The 19,813-nt window shown below is 36.4% G+C and overlaps 7 protein-coding genes across 7 annotated transcripts; 5 read left to right on the top strand and 2 right to left on the bottom strand. All coding sequences in view use genetic code 12, as the record gives it.

Annotated features, from left to right (window-relative positions):
• Positions 1–340: 340 nt before the first annotated feature.
• On the bottom strand, positions 341–1,842 carry I9W82_001800 (uncharacterized protein; the record flags this gene model as incomplete). Its single annotated transcript, XM_067690586.1, has 2 exons — positions 341–1,093; positions 1,828–1,842. 2 exons carry the CDS (start codon positions 1,840–1,842, stop codon positions 341–343), a joined length of 768 nt encoding a protein of 255 aa, XP_067549036.1.
• A 1,007-nt stretch (positions 1,843–2,849) lies between these two features.
• I9W82_001801 (uncharacterized protein) lies at positions 2,850–4,670 on the top strand (the record flags this gene model as incomplete). The annotated part of the gene is made up of 1 exon (XM_067690587.1): positions 2,850–4,670. One exon carries the CDS (start codon positions 2,850–2,852, stop codon positions 4,668–4,670), a length of 1,821 nt encoding a protein of 606 aa, XP_067549037.1.
• Positions 4,671–5,180: 510 nt separating this feature from the next.
• I9W82_001802 (uncharacterized protein) lies at positions 5,181–6,725 on the top strand (the record flags this gene model as incomplete). Its single annotated transcript, XM_067690588.1, has 1 exon — positions 5,181–6,725. The coding sequence occupies one exon, from the start codon at positions 5,181–5,183 to the stop codon at positions 6,723–6,725; it is 1,545 nt and encodes a 514-aa protein (XP_067549038.1).
• Positions 6,726–7,411: 686 nt separating this feature from the next.
• I9W82_001803 (uncharacterized protein) lies at positions 7,412–8,542 on the top strand (the record flags this gene model as incomplete). The annotated part of the gene is made up of 1 exon (XM_067690589.1): positions 7,412–8,542. One exon carries the CDS (start codon positions 7,412–7,414, stop codon positions 8,540–8,542), a length of 1,131 nt encoding a protein of 376 aa, XP_067549039.1.
• A 278-nt stretch (positions 8,543–8,820) lies between these two features.
• Positions 8,821–9,405, bottom strand: I9W82_001804 (L-methionine (R)-S-oxide reductase; the record flags this gene model as incomplete). The annotated part of the gene is made up of 1 exon (XM_067690590.1): positions 8,821–9,405. One exon carries the CDS (start codon positions 9,403–9,405, stop codon positions 8,821–8,823), a length of 585 nt encoding a protein of 194 aa, XP_067549040.1.
• A 1,255-nt stretch (positions 9,406–10,660) lies between these two features.
• Positions 10,661–13,639, top strand: I9W82_001805 (uncharacterized protein; the record flags this gene model as incomplete). Its single annotated transcript, XM_067690591.1, has 1 exon — positions 10,661–13,639. The coding sequence occupies one exon, from the start codon at positions 10,661–10,663 to the stop codon at positions 13,637–13,639; it is 2,979 nt and encodes a 992-aa protein (XP_067549041.1).
• Positions 13,640–17,315: 3,676 nt separating this feature from the next.
• On the top strand, positions 17,316–19,229 carry I9W82_001806 (uncharacterized protein; the record flags this gene model as incomplete). Its single annotated transcript, XM_067690592.1, has 1 exon — positions 17,316–19,229. One exon carries the CDS (start codon positions 17,316–17,318, stop codon positions 19,227–19,229), a length of 1,914 nt encoding a protein of 637 aa, XP_067549042.1.
• Between the last annotated feature and the right edge of the window lie 584 nt (positions 19,230–19,813).

Genomic DNA, 19,813 nt, shown 5'->3' on the forward strand with positions numbered 1-19,813 from the left:
ATTATAAATATTGAGTGATATGACCTATGAATTTGTCAAAGACTTGGAAGTGTTTCCTCAAAACACGAAGAGCCACCATTTTCACCGCAACCAACCTGTTTCTAAAGTCAGCAACGTTATTAAGATTATTCTCAATCGTTTCCAAATATTCATTAACAGTTTGACCTGGACTTGGACGACGTTGTAAGATTTCGGTAGTGGCATACACAGTTTTCCAAAGCTAAGTTAGTTGAATTAATAGCCTACAAAGAAACATCTCGCCACAACACTTTACCAGCTCCTGGATTAGACATCCTGGCTGCCAGCTGGGACAAGTACCCGCCAAGATAAGGAAAAGCTGTCAATCCCCATTTGAATGGGCAAAACTATTTGACCAAAAGTATGCCTGAATGAGGCGCAACTTTCTCAATTTCCCTTTATCTGTCGAACCACTGATGACATAGTCACTCATCACAGCAGAAACCTTATTGAGGAAGGTAAAATCGGGCTTGTATACCATGTGGATACCGGGAAAGTATCGTTGAAGTTTGGCATCATCTGTGATGGCAGGCACAGAAGTACCGGAGTCAGAACGAATACCAGAGGCTTGCAATGCTTCCAATTGCTCCTTGATTCTATCAATCTCATTCTTAAGATAGAGTTCGTTTTGGGAGTTAACTTCCAATTTAGCTTGCATGGCCGTTTCCATTTCCACTTCTTTCGCAGCAAGTTCTTCTTCCTCCTTAAGGATTCTCTGCGCAGCAGCATCAGCTTGATTGGCAGCATTGATAGCAGCGTTAATACCTGCTTCAGCTTGACGACCAAAATTCTCCAAACGCTGTTGATTTAATTGGTCCTCTTGATTGATAGCATCATGCAACGCATCTTGAAGATGGTCTTCAGTAACGGCATTGGAAACACCGCTTGGGGTTGGACCCGCTAATAAGGCTGAAGCTTGAGTTCTTAACTCATCTAACTCATCAGCATGTCTGGCTTCTCTTTCCGATTGCTGGGCATCCTTCTCAATTTGGGCGGCTTCGTTTGCTTGCTGGACAACCTTTAAATCAGCAATCTCTTGTTTCAATGCTGCAATGATTTGATCCTTTTCGGTATTCTTTGGAGGCTTGGCGGCAAATCTTTGGGGTTTGGTTCAACTGGTTGGTGTTGTGGTGTTTTTGTTTTACTTGTAAAAGGCGGAAAAACTGTTATTTCTGATTGTATAACTTATTTTTTATCATCTGAGTTTACTAACCTTTGATGGTCTGTTTCAAAGTAAACTTTTATGAGACTTAGAACTAAGTAGTTATGGTAAATTATTGATTAAGTCATATATAAAGTCATATAAAATAGTTGGGCATTATTACGGTGGTGCGCGTTTCACACCAATCCGACCCAAAATTTTTTCAAAACAGCGCGACACGGTCTGGCTACAATAATTTTCTGTGTAGTTTAGTGCGCGCGCTAGTACGAAAAATTTAGGGCGAATTGGTATGAATAATTTTGACGCACTAGTATGAATAAAAAATAAAAACACTGTAAACAACGAAAAGATATCTCAGCGAAGTTTATCTTTCATATTATATAGTTTAGCTACACCAATTCAGCAAAAATAAAATACCCTCTTACAATCATAATGATAGCATTTTATATGTCATTATTGATCTGGCCAATAATAGCCATGGCAGCCGACTACAATTTCTATTACGATGAGAGTGATTTTAAAACAAGCTATAATACAGAGGTATGGGACGAGTATATATACCCATTGAATAACAAAAGTGCCAACGCTTCTACAATTGAGACTTATGGAGAAATAGTAATGGTCAATTTAGCAAAGATACTACCAACAGGTTCTGCGTCCATTAAAAGAGATGAAGATTGCAAGCTGTTCTATCTAAACAAGAGCGAAAGTATAAAAATCGTGTTGTTCACATTAGGTCTCGATCCGAATGAATTTGAAGGCAAGTTAGAATTGTATTACAGTCCTAATAGAGATGAGCAATTTAGTTAGGTAATAGATGCACACAAAAAGGAAGGTGAGTGTATGAAACAGTATGATATACTTGAATCATCTAAGGGCAAACGGAAATTAGTCGCCTGGTTAAAAGAGCACGTTTGGTCAATAATTGTGAGTTTTACATTGGTTGGCTCTAATGTAGCCACAATAAGTACATCGAATGCGTCTGTGGTCAAGCAAGGTTCTACTATAGAGTGCAATGGGTTCAGTTTCTATATCAATTTAGGTGATAATACTGACGAGAATAATTTAAGATTTTTAGTAGACGCTTCTCCATGGACGAAAGGAAAAGATTGTGATATAAAAGCGTCTAAGGAGGAGACTCTGGATTTAGTATCACACTGGTTAGTAGATACCGCGTCGAGAAGCATGGTATCATATTGTGTAAGATTTCACAATGGGGGAGATTGGTGGGCTGACGCCAGACTATTACGAAGTCAAGAAAACGTCTATCAGCACCAGAAACTTTGGGATATACCGTGTGCATCTATATAATCTTTAGTAGTGAGTCCTACTGTCTATAACATTGAAATATGAGTAGTTCATCTGTAACAGAACCTTTTTCAAGACATTACAGTCTATTGATAATACACATAAAGGAATGAGAAGAGTATGTGGCTGTGCGGTCGTATCAATATGGCCATATATATCTTATAAATGTGGTAATGTGTTGATAACTTAATTGGGTGCCAAAAAGTTCATGTCGCGGAAGACAGTTTTACGACACTTCAAATCCCCCACAATTTTCACTAAACCACACCACACTTTTAGTCTACACTATAGTACCCTAACCAATCAAAAATAACTCAATTCTTTCTGTAACAGCAAATTACACCTTTTGTTACCCCAGAGAATGATGAAAATGGATTCTAAGCAGCTCATATCTCATTCTCAGTCGTCAAAGTCGTTTGCACTGGCTTCCCGCAAGACCCTAGCCTTCTTATCAGTGGTATTCATTACAATTGTATTTTCATTTACAACGTATTTACAACAACCACCATCATCAACAAGCCAACAGCAACCCATTGCTGAAAAACTTTGTAACTACTTTAAAAAGCCTCATCAAGAAGTGTGTCGCCAATATGACTACAAATACCCTCAATCTTATCTCCAAGACAATTCAACCGTCTTAAACATCTTGTTCAATGAAGGCTTCCGCAACCAATCATCTAAAAAATTATCCCAAGCAGTTCAAATTCCAACTGATGTCTATGATGAAGATCCATCAGTAGAAAAAGATCCAAATTACTGGAATGAAAAATTCACCCCATTCTACAATTATCTCAACAAGACATTCCCCATTGTATTCACTCATTTACAAGTTGAACTCGTTCATTCTCATGCAATTGTCATTACTTGGAAAGGTTCAGACTCAGAATTAAAGCCAATCTTACTCACTGCTCATCAAGATGTTGTGCCTATACAAGAGTCAACTTTGTCTCAATGGACATATCCTCCGTATGATGGAGTCTATGATGGTGATAAATTATGGGGACGTGGGTCTTCCGATTGTAAGAATTTGTTGATTGGGCTATTAGAGTCAGTCGAAGAGTTGTACAAGTCCAACTTTAAACCAAAAAGATCCATTATTCTTGGATTTGGATTCGATGAAGAAGTGGGTGGGCCACGAGGAGCTCAACATATTGGAAAATTCTTGACACAACGGTATGGCAATGATTCGTTCTATGCAGTAATTGACGAAGGTGGTCAGAGTATTGCTTATGAAGAAGATGTAGTCTTGGCATTGCCAGGAACAAGTGAAAAGGGTATGACAGATGTGGTTGTTGGAATTAGCACCCCTGGTGGTCATTCCTCAGTCCCACCATTGTCACAGCACACTTCAATTGGATTAATGGCAATTTTTATTGAAGGTTTGGAAAGAGACAATTTCCAACCAATTTTATCACCTCGTAATCCAACATTTCATGAGTATCAATGTATTGCCAAATATTCGCCTACACTTTCACACAAGATAAAAAAGAGTTTGCTAAATGCAGAGACTTCTCATCGTTCAAACAAGATCGCCACTCATTGGCTTTATAATAAATCGTTGCTTAGTCGTTATTTGATCACAACAACGCAAGCAGTTGATGTTATTAATGGTGGAGTCAAATCAAATGCGTTACCCGAGTATGTCGAGGCTGTTATTAATCATCGCATTGCTGTTGAATCGAGTGTTGACGAAGTTTACCAGCACGACTTGCACCACGCCAAGTGTTTAGCTAAGCGTTTTGATTTGGGTTTGGTTTCAGAGGGTAAAGTACTCCTTAATGAAACAAAGAATGGTAGAATCACTATTCATAAAGCGTCAACTTTGGAACCAGCTCCTAGTACACCTACTGTTGGAAAAGTCTGGGAACTTTTTGCAGGAAATATCAGACACGTGTATGAACAATTGGTCCCTGGAGACAACAAGGTAAGTGGTTGTAGTGCTTATGATGATGTTGCTGGAAAACCAGTCATTGTTGCACCAGGTATCGCCACTGGTAATACCGATACGAGATATTACTGGAACTTGACCAAAAATATATTCCGTTACAGACCGGGTCTTTTCACAACCGTTGAATCGCATGCTCACGGTGTGGATGAATATATTCGATTTGATTCACATTTGCAGATCATTGCATTTTATTATGAATATTTGCAGTTGATCAATGAAGATGGTAACTTGTGAGTGTCAAGTAGCTGATTAATACAGAGAAATACTCAAATTTGAAGCTAACTGCAAAGTGTGAATGATGCTGTGGCTTTATTACAGAGAGAAACATTTCTTCTTCCAAAGATGAAGGTAAAAGCCAAAACCTTATCAGCTTAACACCAGCAAGGAAAACACATACTTACACCAAAGGGGCGAACAGTTTTTTTGAATTCTAGGACTTCAGGGACCAAAACTCTAAAATATGACCAATTTTGTTAAAAAGAAACTCTTTTCATCTGTATCTTTTGTAGCCACGCTCAATCGTGGAAGAGGCTCTTTAGCTTGTAACTTCCATAAGCATCAACTGTGGCGCATGTCTATGTAGTTATTGCAAACTGTTGGCTTCACACCAGAAAATGAAAATTTCTGGTGGTGAAAAGAGAGAGGAAAAAAATCAAGAAAAACGGCCGGGTAAACAAAAGTAAGGACAAACCCTAATAAACGCGAAGACTAGGCTTTATCACCTTTAAGCTAGCTATGTCAACCATGAAACCCGATTCAAAGCACAAGTTACTCAGAAAAGAAGAGAAAAAGAAACGGAAAAAGAAGCACAAGGATGGTCATCACAAACTGAAATCCTCGAAATTGAATTCACTGATGGATATACTCTCAAGCGATGGATCTCCACCTAGAAAAAAGAGGGCGGTCAATGAGAACCTGGACGATGATAGAAACGCCCATTATGAACCTGTGATTGAGGAACCAAATGTAAACGAGCTCGATAGAGGGCACGACGTTGAGCTAGAACACGAACCACTCGACACCACAGAGATGCTGCTAGGTAACCCAAAGTTCGAAGACCATGGGAGTGACCACGAACACGACTTTAACCAATATGAGGATCACGAGGAGGTTGATTTCTTGAATGGACTGGAAGAGCTAAACAAAGAACAACAAGAAAGGTTGCTTGCTGCTGCCAACGCGATGGTGGAGGAGGAAATGTTGCCGACATATTTGGGATCCGAAAATCTAATCACCCCAGATTCAACCGAACCCTCTGTGCCCATTGGAACAGTTGACCAAAGTGGGATCCCATCATCTCAGAAGTTTTTACATAAGAAATCCAGCCAAGTGGAGCTCCCTGAACTTCCGAAACACAACTATGACAATATTCGGGACCTTGACGATTTGATTCTAGTAACTTCACAGAGAGCAAATAAATGGTTCGTGGAAAATGTCCCTGAAGACAAACGTGGGAAGCCACGACCATTCACTGATCAAGAAGATGCCATAATTGACTACTATTTGGCAGGCTTTTGCCACTTCAAAAAGTGGGATAGGAATGACTTGTGCAACCGAATATGGACGAACGATCGCACAAAGGATAAATTTTGGAAAAAGGTTTGCAAAGCAATTCCTTATAGATCCCAATCAAGTATTTATAAACATATTAGAAGACGGTATCACATTTTTGATGTTAGGGCCAAGTGGAACCCAGAAGATGACGAGAAGTTGAAAAACTTGGCAGTGACGCACGAAAGTCAGTGGAAAACTATAGGAGAGATATTAGGGAGGATGCCTGAAGACTGTAGAGATAGATGGAGAAACTATTTGAAATGTGGATCTGGACGAACTTTGCAGAAGTGGACTCTGGAGGAGGAAGCCAAATTGGTAGATGTTGTGAATGAGATGTTGCATAGTCTAAGATCACAAGAAGATAAAGCGGGAGACCTGTTTAATATCAATTGGACTGTGGTAAGTGAACGAATGAATGGTACACGTTCACGTATTCAGTGTCGTTACAAGTGGACCCAGTTAAATGAAAAACGGGATCGCATTGAGCCACCCAAGATGAGGGATGCAACAAAAGCTTGGCTTTTACAAAAACTTTTAAAGAAACATCCCAAAACATTGGAAAAGGTTAAATGGCAGAAGGTAATGAAGAGTTACGCGAAAGATAAACCTGATAACGCTGGATGGACAAAGGAAGAGTTCGAGGAATACTTGAGTAATTTAATTAAGCAGAAGCCGGATAATCTATCATTTCAAGAAGTCATAAAGGATGAGGTTGAGAATTTAAAGTCGCTGTGAACAGTGTGTTCAAGCTACATCGCTAAACTGCGAAAAGCTTATGCGTGAGTCAAGTGCTCTGCTTTTGTTTTCACAATGTGTCATCATGAAAGTATAAGGACCGATGGGCTCACTTTGAAATAAGAAAAGTAGTGTAATTATATAGAATTTTTGCAAATACCTGAAGTAGATACAGCCAGGGCAACGAAAATGATCGTTGCAATAGAAAGTTTGAAAATGATATATTATGTTAAGTGTCGCATTTTTTAATTCTGCGACATATCTCTCTCTTGTGACATTAAAAACTTTTTCTCTGGTGTTAGAGACACACACAACATCAACATCAACAACAAACCAAAAAAAGAACGAAAAAATTTATCAATTTTTTTTTTAACCACCTAGCATTTCTAATCAAACAAACCAAAAAACAGACATCACACCAAATCTCATCAGCCATCGAATCTATCTGATACTTATATCACAATTGAAAGAAATCCAATAACCACTTACCCACCTTTTACCATATATATCCAATCTATCCAACATCATCGCCACTTTGATTTTGTTTTGTTTCCACACACACACCCACACTCACCCACACTCACCCACACTCACATACACCCCTCATCTCCACATTCCTTACTTTAAGAGCTTAGGCCAAATAACAACACAGAAAAGTAACCTTTAAGAAATAACTGTATTACATCATGACTGAGTCTTTATTCGATACCAATTTCACTTCGGAAAACGAACCAAAATTGACCACTACTTCTGTCAGTGGTAATCAACCAGCCACTCAATCTCAATCGCAGGAAGGAATTGCATCAACCAATGCCACTGAAAATAACGCCAGCAGTATTGAGAATGCTAGTGTCAATGCTACAGCTAGTTCTTCTACCATTGATCAAAAACCTACAACGAATGATGAAGCTACATCAGCATCGCATAACCAAGATAATGACGACCATGATGGTGGATACGACCATTCAACTTCATTACCATCATTGGATGATAACTCAAATGCCGATGCATTGATAAATTATCGTGTCTTGGTATCTGCCAAAGAAGCAGGTTGTTTGATTGGGCAAAACGGAAAAGTTATCGATTCGATTAGAGAAGAAACCAATACCAAAGCCGGAATCTCTCGATTGGTTCCAGGTACACATGAACGTATCTTGACTGTATCAGGAAAATTGGACGATTGTGCTAAAGCCTTGAGTTATTTTGCTCAAGCTTTACTTGGATCATCTATCGAAACATATAATTATTTCCCATTGAAGCAATTGAGTTCAATTCCATGCGTCGAACACGAAACCACCATCTTAAGATTGTTAATCCCCAATAGTCAAATGGGTACCTTGATTGGTGCTAAAGGTGCAAGAATCCAACAAATCCAACACAATTTTGCCATTTCTATGATTGCTTCCAAATCGTTTTTACCAGGATCAAATGAAAGGTTAGTTGAGTTACAAGGAACTGTTGACGACTTGTATGATGCTTTACGAATTATTTCTCGTTGTTTGATTGAAGATTTTTCTTCAAGCGTTGGTACAACTACATATTACGTTCCAAAAAGTCATCAATTGACGAGAAAATCTACAGCAACTATCAGTTTCCCTAACGATATGGTTGGAGCTTTAATTGGTAAAAACGGATCAAGAATCCAAGGGGTAAGAAAAGTTAGTGGTGCAATGATTGGAATTGGTGAAGCAGTTGAAGGTTCAGATGAACGACTTTTCACTATAACTGGTACTCAACAAACAGTTGAAAAAGCCAAGCTGTTGTTGTATCATAACTTGGAAAGAGAAGAACAAAGAAGAGCTGAAGCAACCGAATAAGCATCGACCTATTTGTTTCGTTGTTTTGTTCAATATTGCTTCCAACTCTTATTTGCTCAACTGTATCTATAATGATGAAATCAAGAAAAGATGTAAAAAGAACAATTTTTTACATGAGTGTGTATTTTACCTTATAAATAATCTATCCTCCCATTAGTGTGTGCTTTTTTTACATTCATTCCCATTCATGCTAAGTCTATAACTATATATGTATTATTTTACCAGAGGTTAGAAATCACCATACTTGGTGGAAAGTGTAGATCTAGTAAATGCTCTCTTCAGAAGCTCTTACTTAATAGCTTGGCTAATTGTTCTAAAAACTCTTTATCAACCTCATCAAACCCATTCAAGTCAAGACAATCCAAATCAATGACAGCCACCACATCACCATCTTTCGAGTTGGATGAATTTGCCTCTTTTATAATAGGTACAACAATTTCCGATTTCGTTTCGCCATCACAAGCAATATGACCTGGAAATTTATTTATATCAGGCACAACTTGCGTTTCAGCGGTTGATGCAGCTGTGCCACATACTCCTTTACCCCATTGGATGGACTGGCATGCTACTTTTCCTTGAAATGGACCTAGAAGTAATTCCGGTGATGAAGATGATTGAGTGGAGGTTTCATTGCTGTTATAGCTAACTTGATAATTCTGCCTCGTGTAGAATCCAGTCCAATTGACATTGACACCTAATGAATGATATGCATGCCATAAAAGAGAAGCACAGTTGGACAAGTTGGAAATCAAGTATGGAGTTTCGAGAGCAGTATAAGCATCGAGTAGCTGTTGAAGAGTTTCCCGTTTGGCTGTGGTTGGAGATGATTTTGAAAAATTGGCATAGTCGGCGTGATGAACCATTGCAGATGTTCTGTGTGGCAAGAGATGTATCGATGTTTTTTTTTTTTTTGAATTTGGTGTGTGTGGTTTTAACCCTCATTGCATGATGCATAATAAAGTAAACTGTGGATCAATTTCTATGCTTTTTGGCTGCGAAATTGCAGCTTATCAGTTTTAAACTCTACACCTCACTGCATAGTTTGATTTAAAAAGAGTTTACTACTCCCGCATCAAGATTTATGTAACAAAATTTTTATTTATGCCCCAAAAGAGGCTGTCAATCTTTTCTTTTTGACTTGAGTATACCAACTAATCGTCATAGGATGAGCTCACACCAAATCGAAATGGTAGATTTACCACAAATTCCAAAGAGATGACCGTAATGACTGAGGAACTGTTTAAAGAGTATTCCGAATTGAATGGAAGCTTAAATAGGCTACGTAAAAGGTAAAGCCAAGGAGTTCTATTGACATTCTTTGAATCAAAGATTGTGTAGCATTTAAAAAGATTATCCGACCTTAGTTGAGATCAGCTATAATGTATAGGTAAAAGCTAAGTATGAAACAGCATAATGTTGCAATTTAATAATTTCAGTTTATCGAAAGTGTATTAATTCGTTGGTTCACAAAGTGTTTTGATAATTTTGTGCGATAGTCAACAGCAGAAATGGATTTCCAGTGCTCTTACCATACGACAACATCATTCAAGCAAATACCCAGTTTATTAATCAAAAGACTTCACCTTCCATCTCATTGAGCTGAATAGCTTACCTCACTTGCTACATGGCACCTTATGCTTCAAATACTGAAGCTCATCATGTCAACTGCGGAAGAGATTCCACTAATTACGAAATTACAACCCATCTATATCATTCATCGAAGTTATCCATGTAAGTTGATGTCCAGCTTCATAAACGCCCATCACTATGCATCAAAGAATGATTTATTAAGTATCGGTTCACAGATTTGGTGCATGATCTAAAATTAAGATTGTGTTGCAAAAAAGATCTACAGATACAAGAACCAATAGAACAATCAAAGATATGATGCAATGTGTATATGTTTATCGCTATATAGTCTATCGAAGTAATACAGGGAGAACGGAACTAAACGTCAATCACTAATGTCTTTCATCTTAATTGTTTTCTGTCTGTTCTTTTTTTGATATGCTTAATGCCATAAAACCCCTCAAAAAAAGTGTATATCCACAAAAACCCATAACTTGTTTCCCCTTTCTTTCTTCCTTTCTTTCTTCATCTACCATTATTCCCAGTAACATGCTGTTGTACGCCACTTACTACTTAAAACAACAACCACCACGTGCAATCGCCTCCAATTCAATGTTGGAAAACTTCGACCAAGCAACTGATGAAGAAGCCAACTTGATGAGAATGTACAACTTAGCTCAACACCTGAATATGAGCAAAAGAATCATGTTACCAACCAAGAAACCCATTACCATGTTGGAGTCAAGCAAAGATGCAAGAGAACGCACCTATCCTCTTGCTTCAATACCAAAACCAATGACATTGTTGGACAGAGCTGCAAACAGAAACGCCAAATATGCAGCAAAGGACTCCATTTACAATCTCACCCAGGAATTTGAACAATTGAGCTTGACAACCTATGAAGACATGCAAGTTGAAGCCGCCATCCAGGTATCAGATGAAGATGATCATTCACGCTTAAAAAGAGGATGGGAGAAGCTGCGTATTGATGACAGATTCCCAAATTTTGAATCAAAGTTGGCTGCTATTAATGATGATAATGAAAGCGCGGCAATTGACCGCATGAACAGTCTTATACAACAATTTGAACAATTGAATGTGAAAAGTATTGAAGCTACTGACTCCATCGATAGTTTTACCCATGAATTTGAAAAATTGAATTTGAAAAGTGTTGAAGATGAAGTTGAAGATGAAGTTGAAGATGAGCAGATTGAAGATGAGGAAGTTGAAGATAAGAATGTTGAAGATGAAGTTGAAGTTAAAACATATGAAATTAAAGTTGAAGTCAAAAAAGTTGAAGTTGAACAAGTGAAAGTTGAAGAAGTGAAAGTTGAAAAAGTTAAAGTTGGACAAGTGAAAGTTGATGACGTTAAAATTGAACACGAGGAAGATGAGCAAGTTAAAGATGAAGTTGAAGAAGTTGAAATTGAACAAGTTGAAATCAAGCAAATCAAAGTTGAACAAGTTGACACGAAAGCTGAAGTAAATCAAGTTGAAGAAAAGAAAGTTGACGGCAATAAAGATGAAGGTGATCAAGCTGAAGGCAAACAAGTTGAAAACATCAAGGTTGAAGACAAGAAAGTTGTGAACAATTGTGTGAAGGTGTTGGATCAAGGAACGAAATTAAAGAACCAGCATGCCGTTGATAAGTTATCAAATGTTAAACCAGAATTGGATACTGAAATTAAATGTGAACTCAACCAAGCAACAAACATTGAAGTGAAAGTGGATGCTAAAACAAATGTCAAAAAGGAAGTCGTGAAGTTGAAATCAATTGGTGATTCTCTGTTGGAAAAATTATCTCTACCACATAACAACCAAAAGGAAGAAGAAACAAAAATTGAAGATGTTGAGAAGAATGAGGAAACCAGTCTGAGCCAGTGTGAAAATGTCCATAATGAAACCAGGATTGAAGATGAAACTTACTTTAATAATGAACCAAGAGGAAAAGGAAATACAAAATGGAATCAAAAGTGGATCAAATTTGTCACGTTGAAAAAACAGAAACCAAAATCAGATGAAATTAATGAGTCAGTTGGAAAGCAAAAGTCCCCTTTTAAGGCAAAGTTGAAGAATTTATTCCAGAGGAAACGTAAATGGGTCCCATTTGAAACAACCGGAGAAGTGGAGGTGTTATTTGATGCTGATGATTACAAAGATGAAGAAGATACAAAATTGGAAAACAATGTCAACACTGGAAATGATTCCACCAGCAATGAAGGCACAAGAAATAATCTGAACACTGAAAACGAGACTACAGTCAATGAAGTTGATGTAAGTGCTGCCATCAATAATGATCAAGAAAATAACACTGCCTTAGATGCACGTGAACCAGAAGGACAACAACCCCAATTGACAAGGTTAGATGCGGTAATGGAACCGCCAGCTGCTGGTACTCCACCATTGAACCCTGAAGATGCAGGTGCTGCAACTAAAGTTAAAGAATTGAAGAGGAAAACCAAAGTGATGAGAGTTTTGAAGAAGTTGATTAAGCCTTTTAAAAGAAACACACAGGAAGCTGATGCAACTAGTCCTATTGTTGATACACCAAAAGTGAGTTGTGGAGCTGAAGAGTTAGAAGTCCTGGTGGATGTTTCCAAATGCAAGCGCCAAAAGAAGAAACACAGAAAAAGACGGTCGCCATCAAAGAGAAAGAAGATTGAACTGACCGAGTCTGTAAGTGATACAAATAAAGCTACTGAAGATGTTGCTGGTGCTGAATGTGATTTACCTAAACAAGCAGAGGTTGAAGGCACTGAAGTAGTCCCATTGGTTTTGAAACCCATTATTAAAATTCGTGATGATTCTGCCGATGGTGTCACTGGCGCGAAAAGGAAAGTACAACTGAAACACTTGCGTAAAGCTTTGGATGTTGTTAAAGCTGGTTTTAAGAAAACTTTCCGTCGGAAAACAAGCAAAGTCCGATTTGCCGACACCAACGAGTGTTTCATAGTTGAACGTTATGATCACAAGAGGAAAGAAGAACCAGTACCTCAGTTGTTAGAAAATGAAGGAAATGCAGCTGTCACAGAAGAAGGTGATGCTACTGAAAATGCCCAGCTGTTGTTGCAAAGATGTTTTGATCGGCCATTGACAGGATATAATGCGACTCCAAGTTTGATAAATGATGAGCAAGATGGTCCAAGAAGTGATGCTACACCCACTGAAGAAGCCGAAAAAGAGGATATTGAAAACCTTGCCTCTTATCTACCACCATCTACCGATGGAAAGTTGGATATTGATCCTGAAACCTGCCAATTTTTTGGCCTGCGTGGTTTCACCAACGATCATTACAAACCAAGAAAGAACAGGGCCAACTACTCAAGACCGACTATACATCAACTTGCTCATGAGAAAATGAAAAGTGAACAGATTGCTGCAGCGCAGGCAACAGGTCGTTGGGTTCAAAATCCCAAAGGGAATTGGTTCTATGAGGACTCGACAAAGTGGTGGTTGAATGGAGACATTCTTGATTATCGAACATTTTGGAGACAATGGATTATGACAAATGGAGAAAAGCGGAGTTAGATCTAGCTGTTCAGAGCAAACCAACAAGAGAGCGAATTCTAGTTGGCGGGGAATAGATGACGATAGAAAAATTGCTCAGGTGTCTTCTGGTCTGAGGTTATCATAAATAGAGCACTGCATTTAATGTAGTGTTGATGATTTCCTCATTAAAGACTATTCGGGGGGACATTTGAATAGGATTTCCTTTCTGATCCTTGAACCAGTTCAATATATGCTCAGATGAAGCTGGATTTGAATCCTGGAAGAAGAAGAAGATTTTATCTTCTGAATACAGTTAGCAAGTCTAACGATGAGAAAATCCATTGTTGACATATGTTTTACTTGAGAGTTTGTTGAAATTTGAACCGGTTTGAGAAGGCGTGTTGAAGAGGTTGTTCTATTGAAAGTGCGTGTTGAAGAGGTTGCCCCATTGAAAGTACGAGACGAAGAGGGTGTTCAATTACGAAGTGTTACTTGATGCTGCTTAACGTTGAAATGTCAGTTAATTGTTAGAAAGATATTTGGTGGAGTGGTGCCCGTCAGTATTTTATTTCAATTCTATGCTATATTTATTTTGTTGTATTTACATTCTGATTCCTATTGTCCTCTCTCTTGGTGTGATTATCACTCTTTCTCCTGTCAGTCTTTTTTTTGGTATTGATGGTGGATGCAATTTCCAAGAAGCGCAATATGTTAGGATTTGAGAAATCGAGCAGAATAGTAATCTTTAATAATCACGACAGTACACAATTTTACCCATTTCTTCACCTATGAATTTCAATTCAAAGCTATAAAGCTATTAAGCTGTATACTTTGTACGTCTTTTTCCAGCCTCTCTCTCTCTCTCTATTGTCTAAAAACTGTTGACCCATGTTTCTTCCTATTCTTTTTCTTTTATTTTTTGTTTTATTTTTATTTTTTTATATTGAGAGATAGCATTGTGGTATGGTATATGTTTTTGTGTATTTAGGGAAGGGTGGGGGTAAGTTCGGGGAAAACAATATAAAAGTAATACTTTCCTTTGTTTTAGATATAATAGTAATAATAATAAAGTGAATGACCTTATTGTTGTTGTTATGTTGCTATGTTATATATTGTATGATTGTGTCATAAGTTTTAAATTTGTGTCTGCTATTGTTATTGTTATTGTTATTGTTATTGTTATTGTTATTGCGCGGGGAATTTGTAAATTTGAATTAAAGGAGGGGAAAGAAGAAGAATTGGAAAAATGGAAATATGTTTTTGTGTAGAGTACACTACATTATATATATATGAGTTATATCAACTAATTTAAGCGAGATTGGGAAGAAGAAGAAGAAGAAGAAGAAGAAAGAAAGAAGAAAGAAGAAAGAATGTTCTTTTTTTTGTATCTACTCACAATTGTATTAAAATTTCAGTAAAATATATCTCTTAGATGAAATATGTTTGATGTATTATATATATATAGTTAGTGTAGTATATACTAATAGGTGGTATATAATATGCTATTGCTCAGTTAGAGTATGGACTCTTCTCTAATCTATAAAGCTTAGTTAAAATTGTGTGTGTTTTCTATACACCATTTCACATTTTGTTGTTGTTTTTGATGGATGATGGATGATTATGATGGATGATTATGATGATAATGATAAAATTGGACTGATTATTTATTATTATGGTAATAGTATTGTATTGTATTGTTGTTTTGATTGGTTACATTTTGTAACGTGGTTGCAATACAGGGATATATATATATATAAAAATAGATAGAACAATGTCAGCATATCTACAGGGTGTAATATTAAATTGGAATGAAATGAGGGGAAGAGAAAGAGAAACAGAAAAGCATAGAAACGTAGAAAGAAGGGGGTGTAAAGAACAAGTGTAAAAATAAAAATAAGAATAAGAGGGGGGCAGAGAGGAGTATGGGGTGTAAATATATATACCCAATTTTCTGTCTCTTGACAACCAACTACAACCAAGCAACAACTAAGCAACTAAGCAACTGGGTTAATGACGAATACAAATATGTTTCTTATTGTTACACCCCCCACCTTCCCAATCACCAAATGTTACCTCTGCTAAATTTTAGTACAATTTGGGTTTATTGTTGTGCTTGTGTTTCTCTCTCTTTCTCTCCACTTTTATCTTATCTTATACAATAGTAGTGTATACTATTTTTAAGCTTTTGTATTACATATATAAAAATTGGTCTCCAAAGACCCAACAAAAAAAAGAACAGACAAAAAGATTGTAATATAGCAAACTCTTCTTTGATTTGAAGTTTAGTTTTGATGTTTGTTTGATTCTTATTAAAAAAAAAAACGTTTATGAGACAAAAATAAAAAAAATAAAAAATAAAAAAAAGCATGACCATAGTAATACATATATATATATATATGGATATATGCATAATTATTACACAAAAGTATACAAAAAGAAACAAGACAACAGACACAATTGACTATAACAGACAGACACAAAATTTAAAAATAAAGAAAAAGAACAAATTTAAAGTGAGACAGGTCTCACTTTTGTACTATATGGAAGAATAAATACTGTTTTAGTGTTATTATATTATAACAATAGTAATAGAATAAAAAAAAAAACATACCACACTGTCATGATGGTTGTAGTACACAAACACCAAAGAGAGAAAGAGAAAGAGAATAAAGAAGAGTATAGAATAGACTCATAACCATAGTTGAAAGGAAATAATCAGATGAGATTAAAAACATAATAGTAAGGTGTAACAGAAAGAAAAGAATAACATTAATTAATAAAATATGTTAAAAAAAGAATCACGTTATAAAGATGATCATATTAAAATTATTAATTACACTTTACACCCCCTAATATAACTTTCTAATGAATTAAATCGTTTGATTTCTACACCCCCTTTACTTACTTACTTACTTTACATTCCAAATATTCACATAGATAGATAGATAGATAGAGATTATATGCAGTATATATAAGAAAGAAAATCAGTGTTTTGACAGAAGCAGAAGAAGCAGAGACAGAGACAGAGAGATAGAGATAGAGATATATGGAATAAAAGCTAGTAATACGTGTTCTTTTGTAGTACATACTACTTTTTTTTCTCATTTTTTATATAAACTACACGTTAGTTACTTTGTTTAGCAATCTAAGGTAATTATGATGGTGTTACTTTTATATATATATTAAACGGCTAACATTATCTCCTGAAGAAAAAAAAGTCAAAACCAAAAGGAGAAAAAAAAAAAAAAAAAAAAAAAAATAAAAATATAAAAAAAAAAGTGAGTGACCACAAACAAAACACAACAAAGAACAAAAATAAATTAGATATCACAGTATACAACTATATATATATATATATAATCATCAAACACCTAAATATAAGAATCACCATATATATTTTAACATTGAAAAACCACTCAATTCATATTACAACTATTCAATCTTTAATATTATAACTATATATATATATGATAATACAATTGCATCATCAACAACAACTCAACATATAAACATATATATACAACAACAACAATAACCCTAAAAGACTTTTCAACACTAGTCTCAAAACAATACACACACACACACACACACACACACGTACCATCATACAATACACTCAACAATTGTTTTTATCTCAGTATCTTTTATTTATATGATCATTTAGTTTTACACACACACATCCCAAACAGTCTTTATCGTCCACACATAGATGTCCATGTCAAATGCTCAATTCCACTTATTTAGTAATCTGTCTTCATCAATTGAACAAGATGTTGATGTAAAAAACAACAACACTGCCACTGCCACTGGCACAACTGATCAGAACAGAGCAATTGGTCAACAAGCACAGCCACAACAACAAAGCAAGGATAGTACCTCTTCTGATGCTGCTGCTGCTGCTGCTGCTGCTTCTGCTTCTGCTGAAATCAACCAATCAACAAACTCCTCAACTCCTACTTTACATCAACCACAACCTCAATCTTCCAAACCACACCATCAACTTCATCACAACCAAAATCAGCCGCATCAACAACCTACCTCTGGCTCACCTACTAAAGATGAAAGATTCCACAAACTTATTAAGAAAACTATTAACAAGTTGAAGTTATCACCAGCAGTACCTACTGTTGCTAGTACTACTAGTACTACTACAAGTCCAGACTCATTTGACAAACAACAGCAACAACAACAACAGCAACAACAATTGTCTCCTTCACATCGATCAAACAGATCCCAAAGTCTGGTGGTTACATCTCACCAACTAGGTCAATCACCAACTTCTCAAGGCGGCCATCTTTTCTCCACCCCAATTAACCGTTCTCGGTACAATTCAGTTGCTTCATGTAACTCATCTTCAAGTGATATTTTTGAAAGATCTGTTTCCAACGGTAATCCACTTTCACATTTTACCAATCCTGAAACACCATTCCATCATAATATAGAAAACTATACTAGTCCAATCTTAGATACAACGGCAGAAATCTTGGTTAATCCAAATATTCAATTAGAACAAGTTCAATTAAATTGTTATTGTGATAATAGCAATAACAATATTGATAATGATAATAATAATAATAATGATATTCCAACATCATTACCAACAAATGACTCATTTAAAGGGAGAGACTCTCTTTTTAATCCAAATTATAGTACCAACAATAACAATAAAGGTGGTGGTTGTAGCGGTGGCGATTGTAAATGTAAACCAAACAATCAATCAAGCTCAAGTTTATCCATGGCTCCACCTCCTATTCCAGGTTCAAATGGTGCTTCCCCAATGTTACGACCAAGAGCAAGAAGTATTATTTCACAACTGATTATTTCAACCTTGGATAATTCTAAACATAATAGCGGAACTAATACCAATTTACCTTCTGGTAACTCCAACCTCAGTAAAGTTAAATCTTATACTGCAACAACTGGACTTGCAAGACCTCATATTAGCACTTTGAGATCATCTAGTTTTGCTGGAAATACTTGTCTTTTGCGTAATAAACCTAATCATAATAAGATTAATGATCTGGGCTCGGCATCTACTGCTATACCATATGTGGGAAAATCTACCATACAAATTACTAGAAAATCATCTCCTAAATTGGCAAGCTTGGTAACAAGATCATATTCAGGTGCTAATTTGGCTACGTCGCCATCTTCAACCAACTCGGCTACATCGCCAATCTCCAACAGTTCTGCAACAAAGACTATGTTACCATTGGGTGCAGCTAGTACAGATTCAGACTCAAAATACACACACTCACCGACTTCAAAGAAACATTGCCAATCAGTCAATACTCATCCTCCTGTGATTGACTTTTATTCTTTTGCTGATATGTGTACTCATGAAGATGAAGAATTTGAACAAAATGTGCCAGAGATTACCAAACAAGGTAAAGAGGGACTTGGTGATCACAGCAACCACGATGGCACTGATGACGATGATGATGCTGACGAAGTTGACCCACTTGATGAAACCAATATCCAAGAGTTTGGTTTCAATAGTATTACAAGTAGTGGTAGTCTTCGTGATGGATCTTTTTCTACTGCTGGTACTGAATTTTCAAGAGATGCGTATGCTAGAAGAGGTAGTTATGCTACAATTAGTGCTAAAGATTATATAGATGTTTTATAAGGAGAAGAAGGAGTTTTTGTTAGCTTTAAAAATAAATAAATAAAAAAAATTGTGTATGATATTGATTTGATTTGCTTGTAGATGACTCTTGGACTCTTGAGATTATCAAGTAACTGTGGTACTTTCTACACGAAAAATAGTGTTGCGATTGATTCTCTATCAAAGTCTAGGCATTAGTGGTTTTTTGACAGTAAAAGGAATGCTGGTAACATTTTGAAGTTGTTCCTTTCCACAAATTGAATCTCTGGTGTATAGATGAAGTGTGAATCTCTAAAGTGAGAATGGCGCAAAAAAAATGTTTAGTATGTGGGTCACGTGATTAAGATTTACTAATGATGGGAGGATCTACAACAGTTTACTACACTTGCAAGTTGTGGTCATCAGTGCTCAGATGTACCGAGTTTCTGTCACTGTTTTAAAAGTGCATAAACTAATTCATTCATGAAATCTGTAGAAATATAAAAAGGTTCAATCACTCAAAACTGGTGCAAGGCTTAGATATTTTGACCAATTTTGCTGCAAAATTTCGCAAGATAGAGTAAAGTCACTGGTGCGAAATCTAACTGAACCATTTGCAAGCTTTT

Source organism: Candida metapsilosis, assembly GCF_017655625.1.
Source record: "Candida metapsilosis strain BP57 chromosome Unknown scaffold2, whole genome shotgun sequence".
NCBI lineage: Eukaryota > Fungi > Ascomycota > Pichiomycetes > Serinales > Debaryomycetaceae > Lodderomyces > Lodderomyces metapsilosis.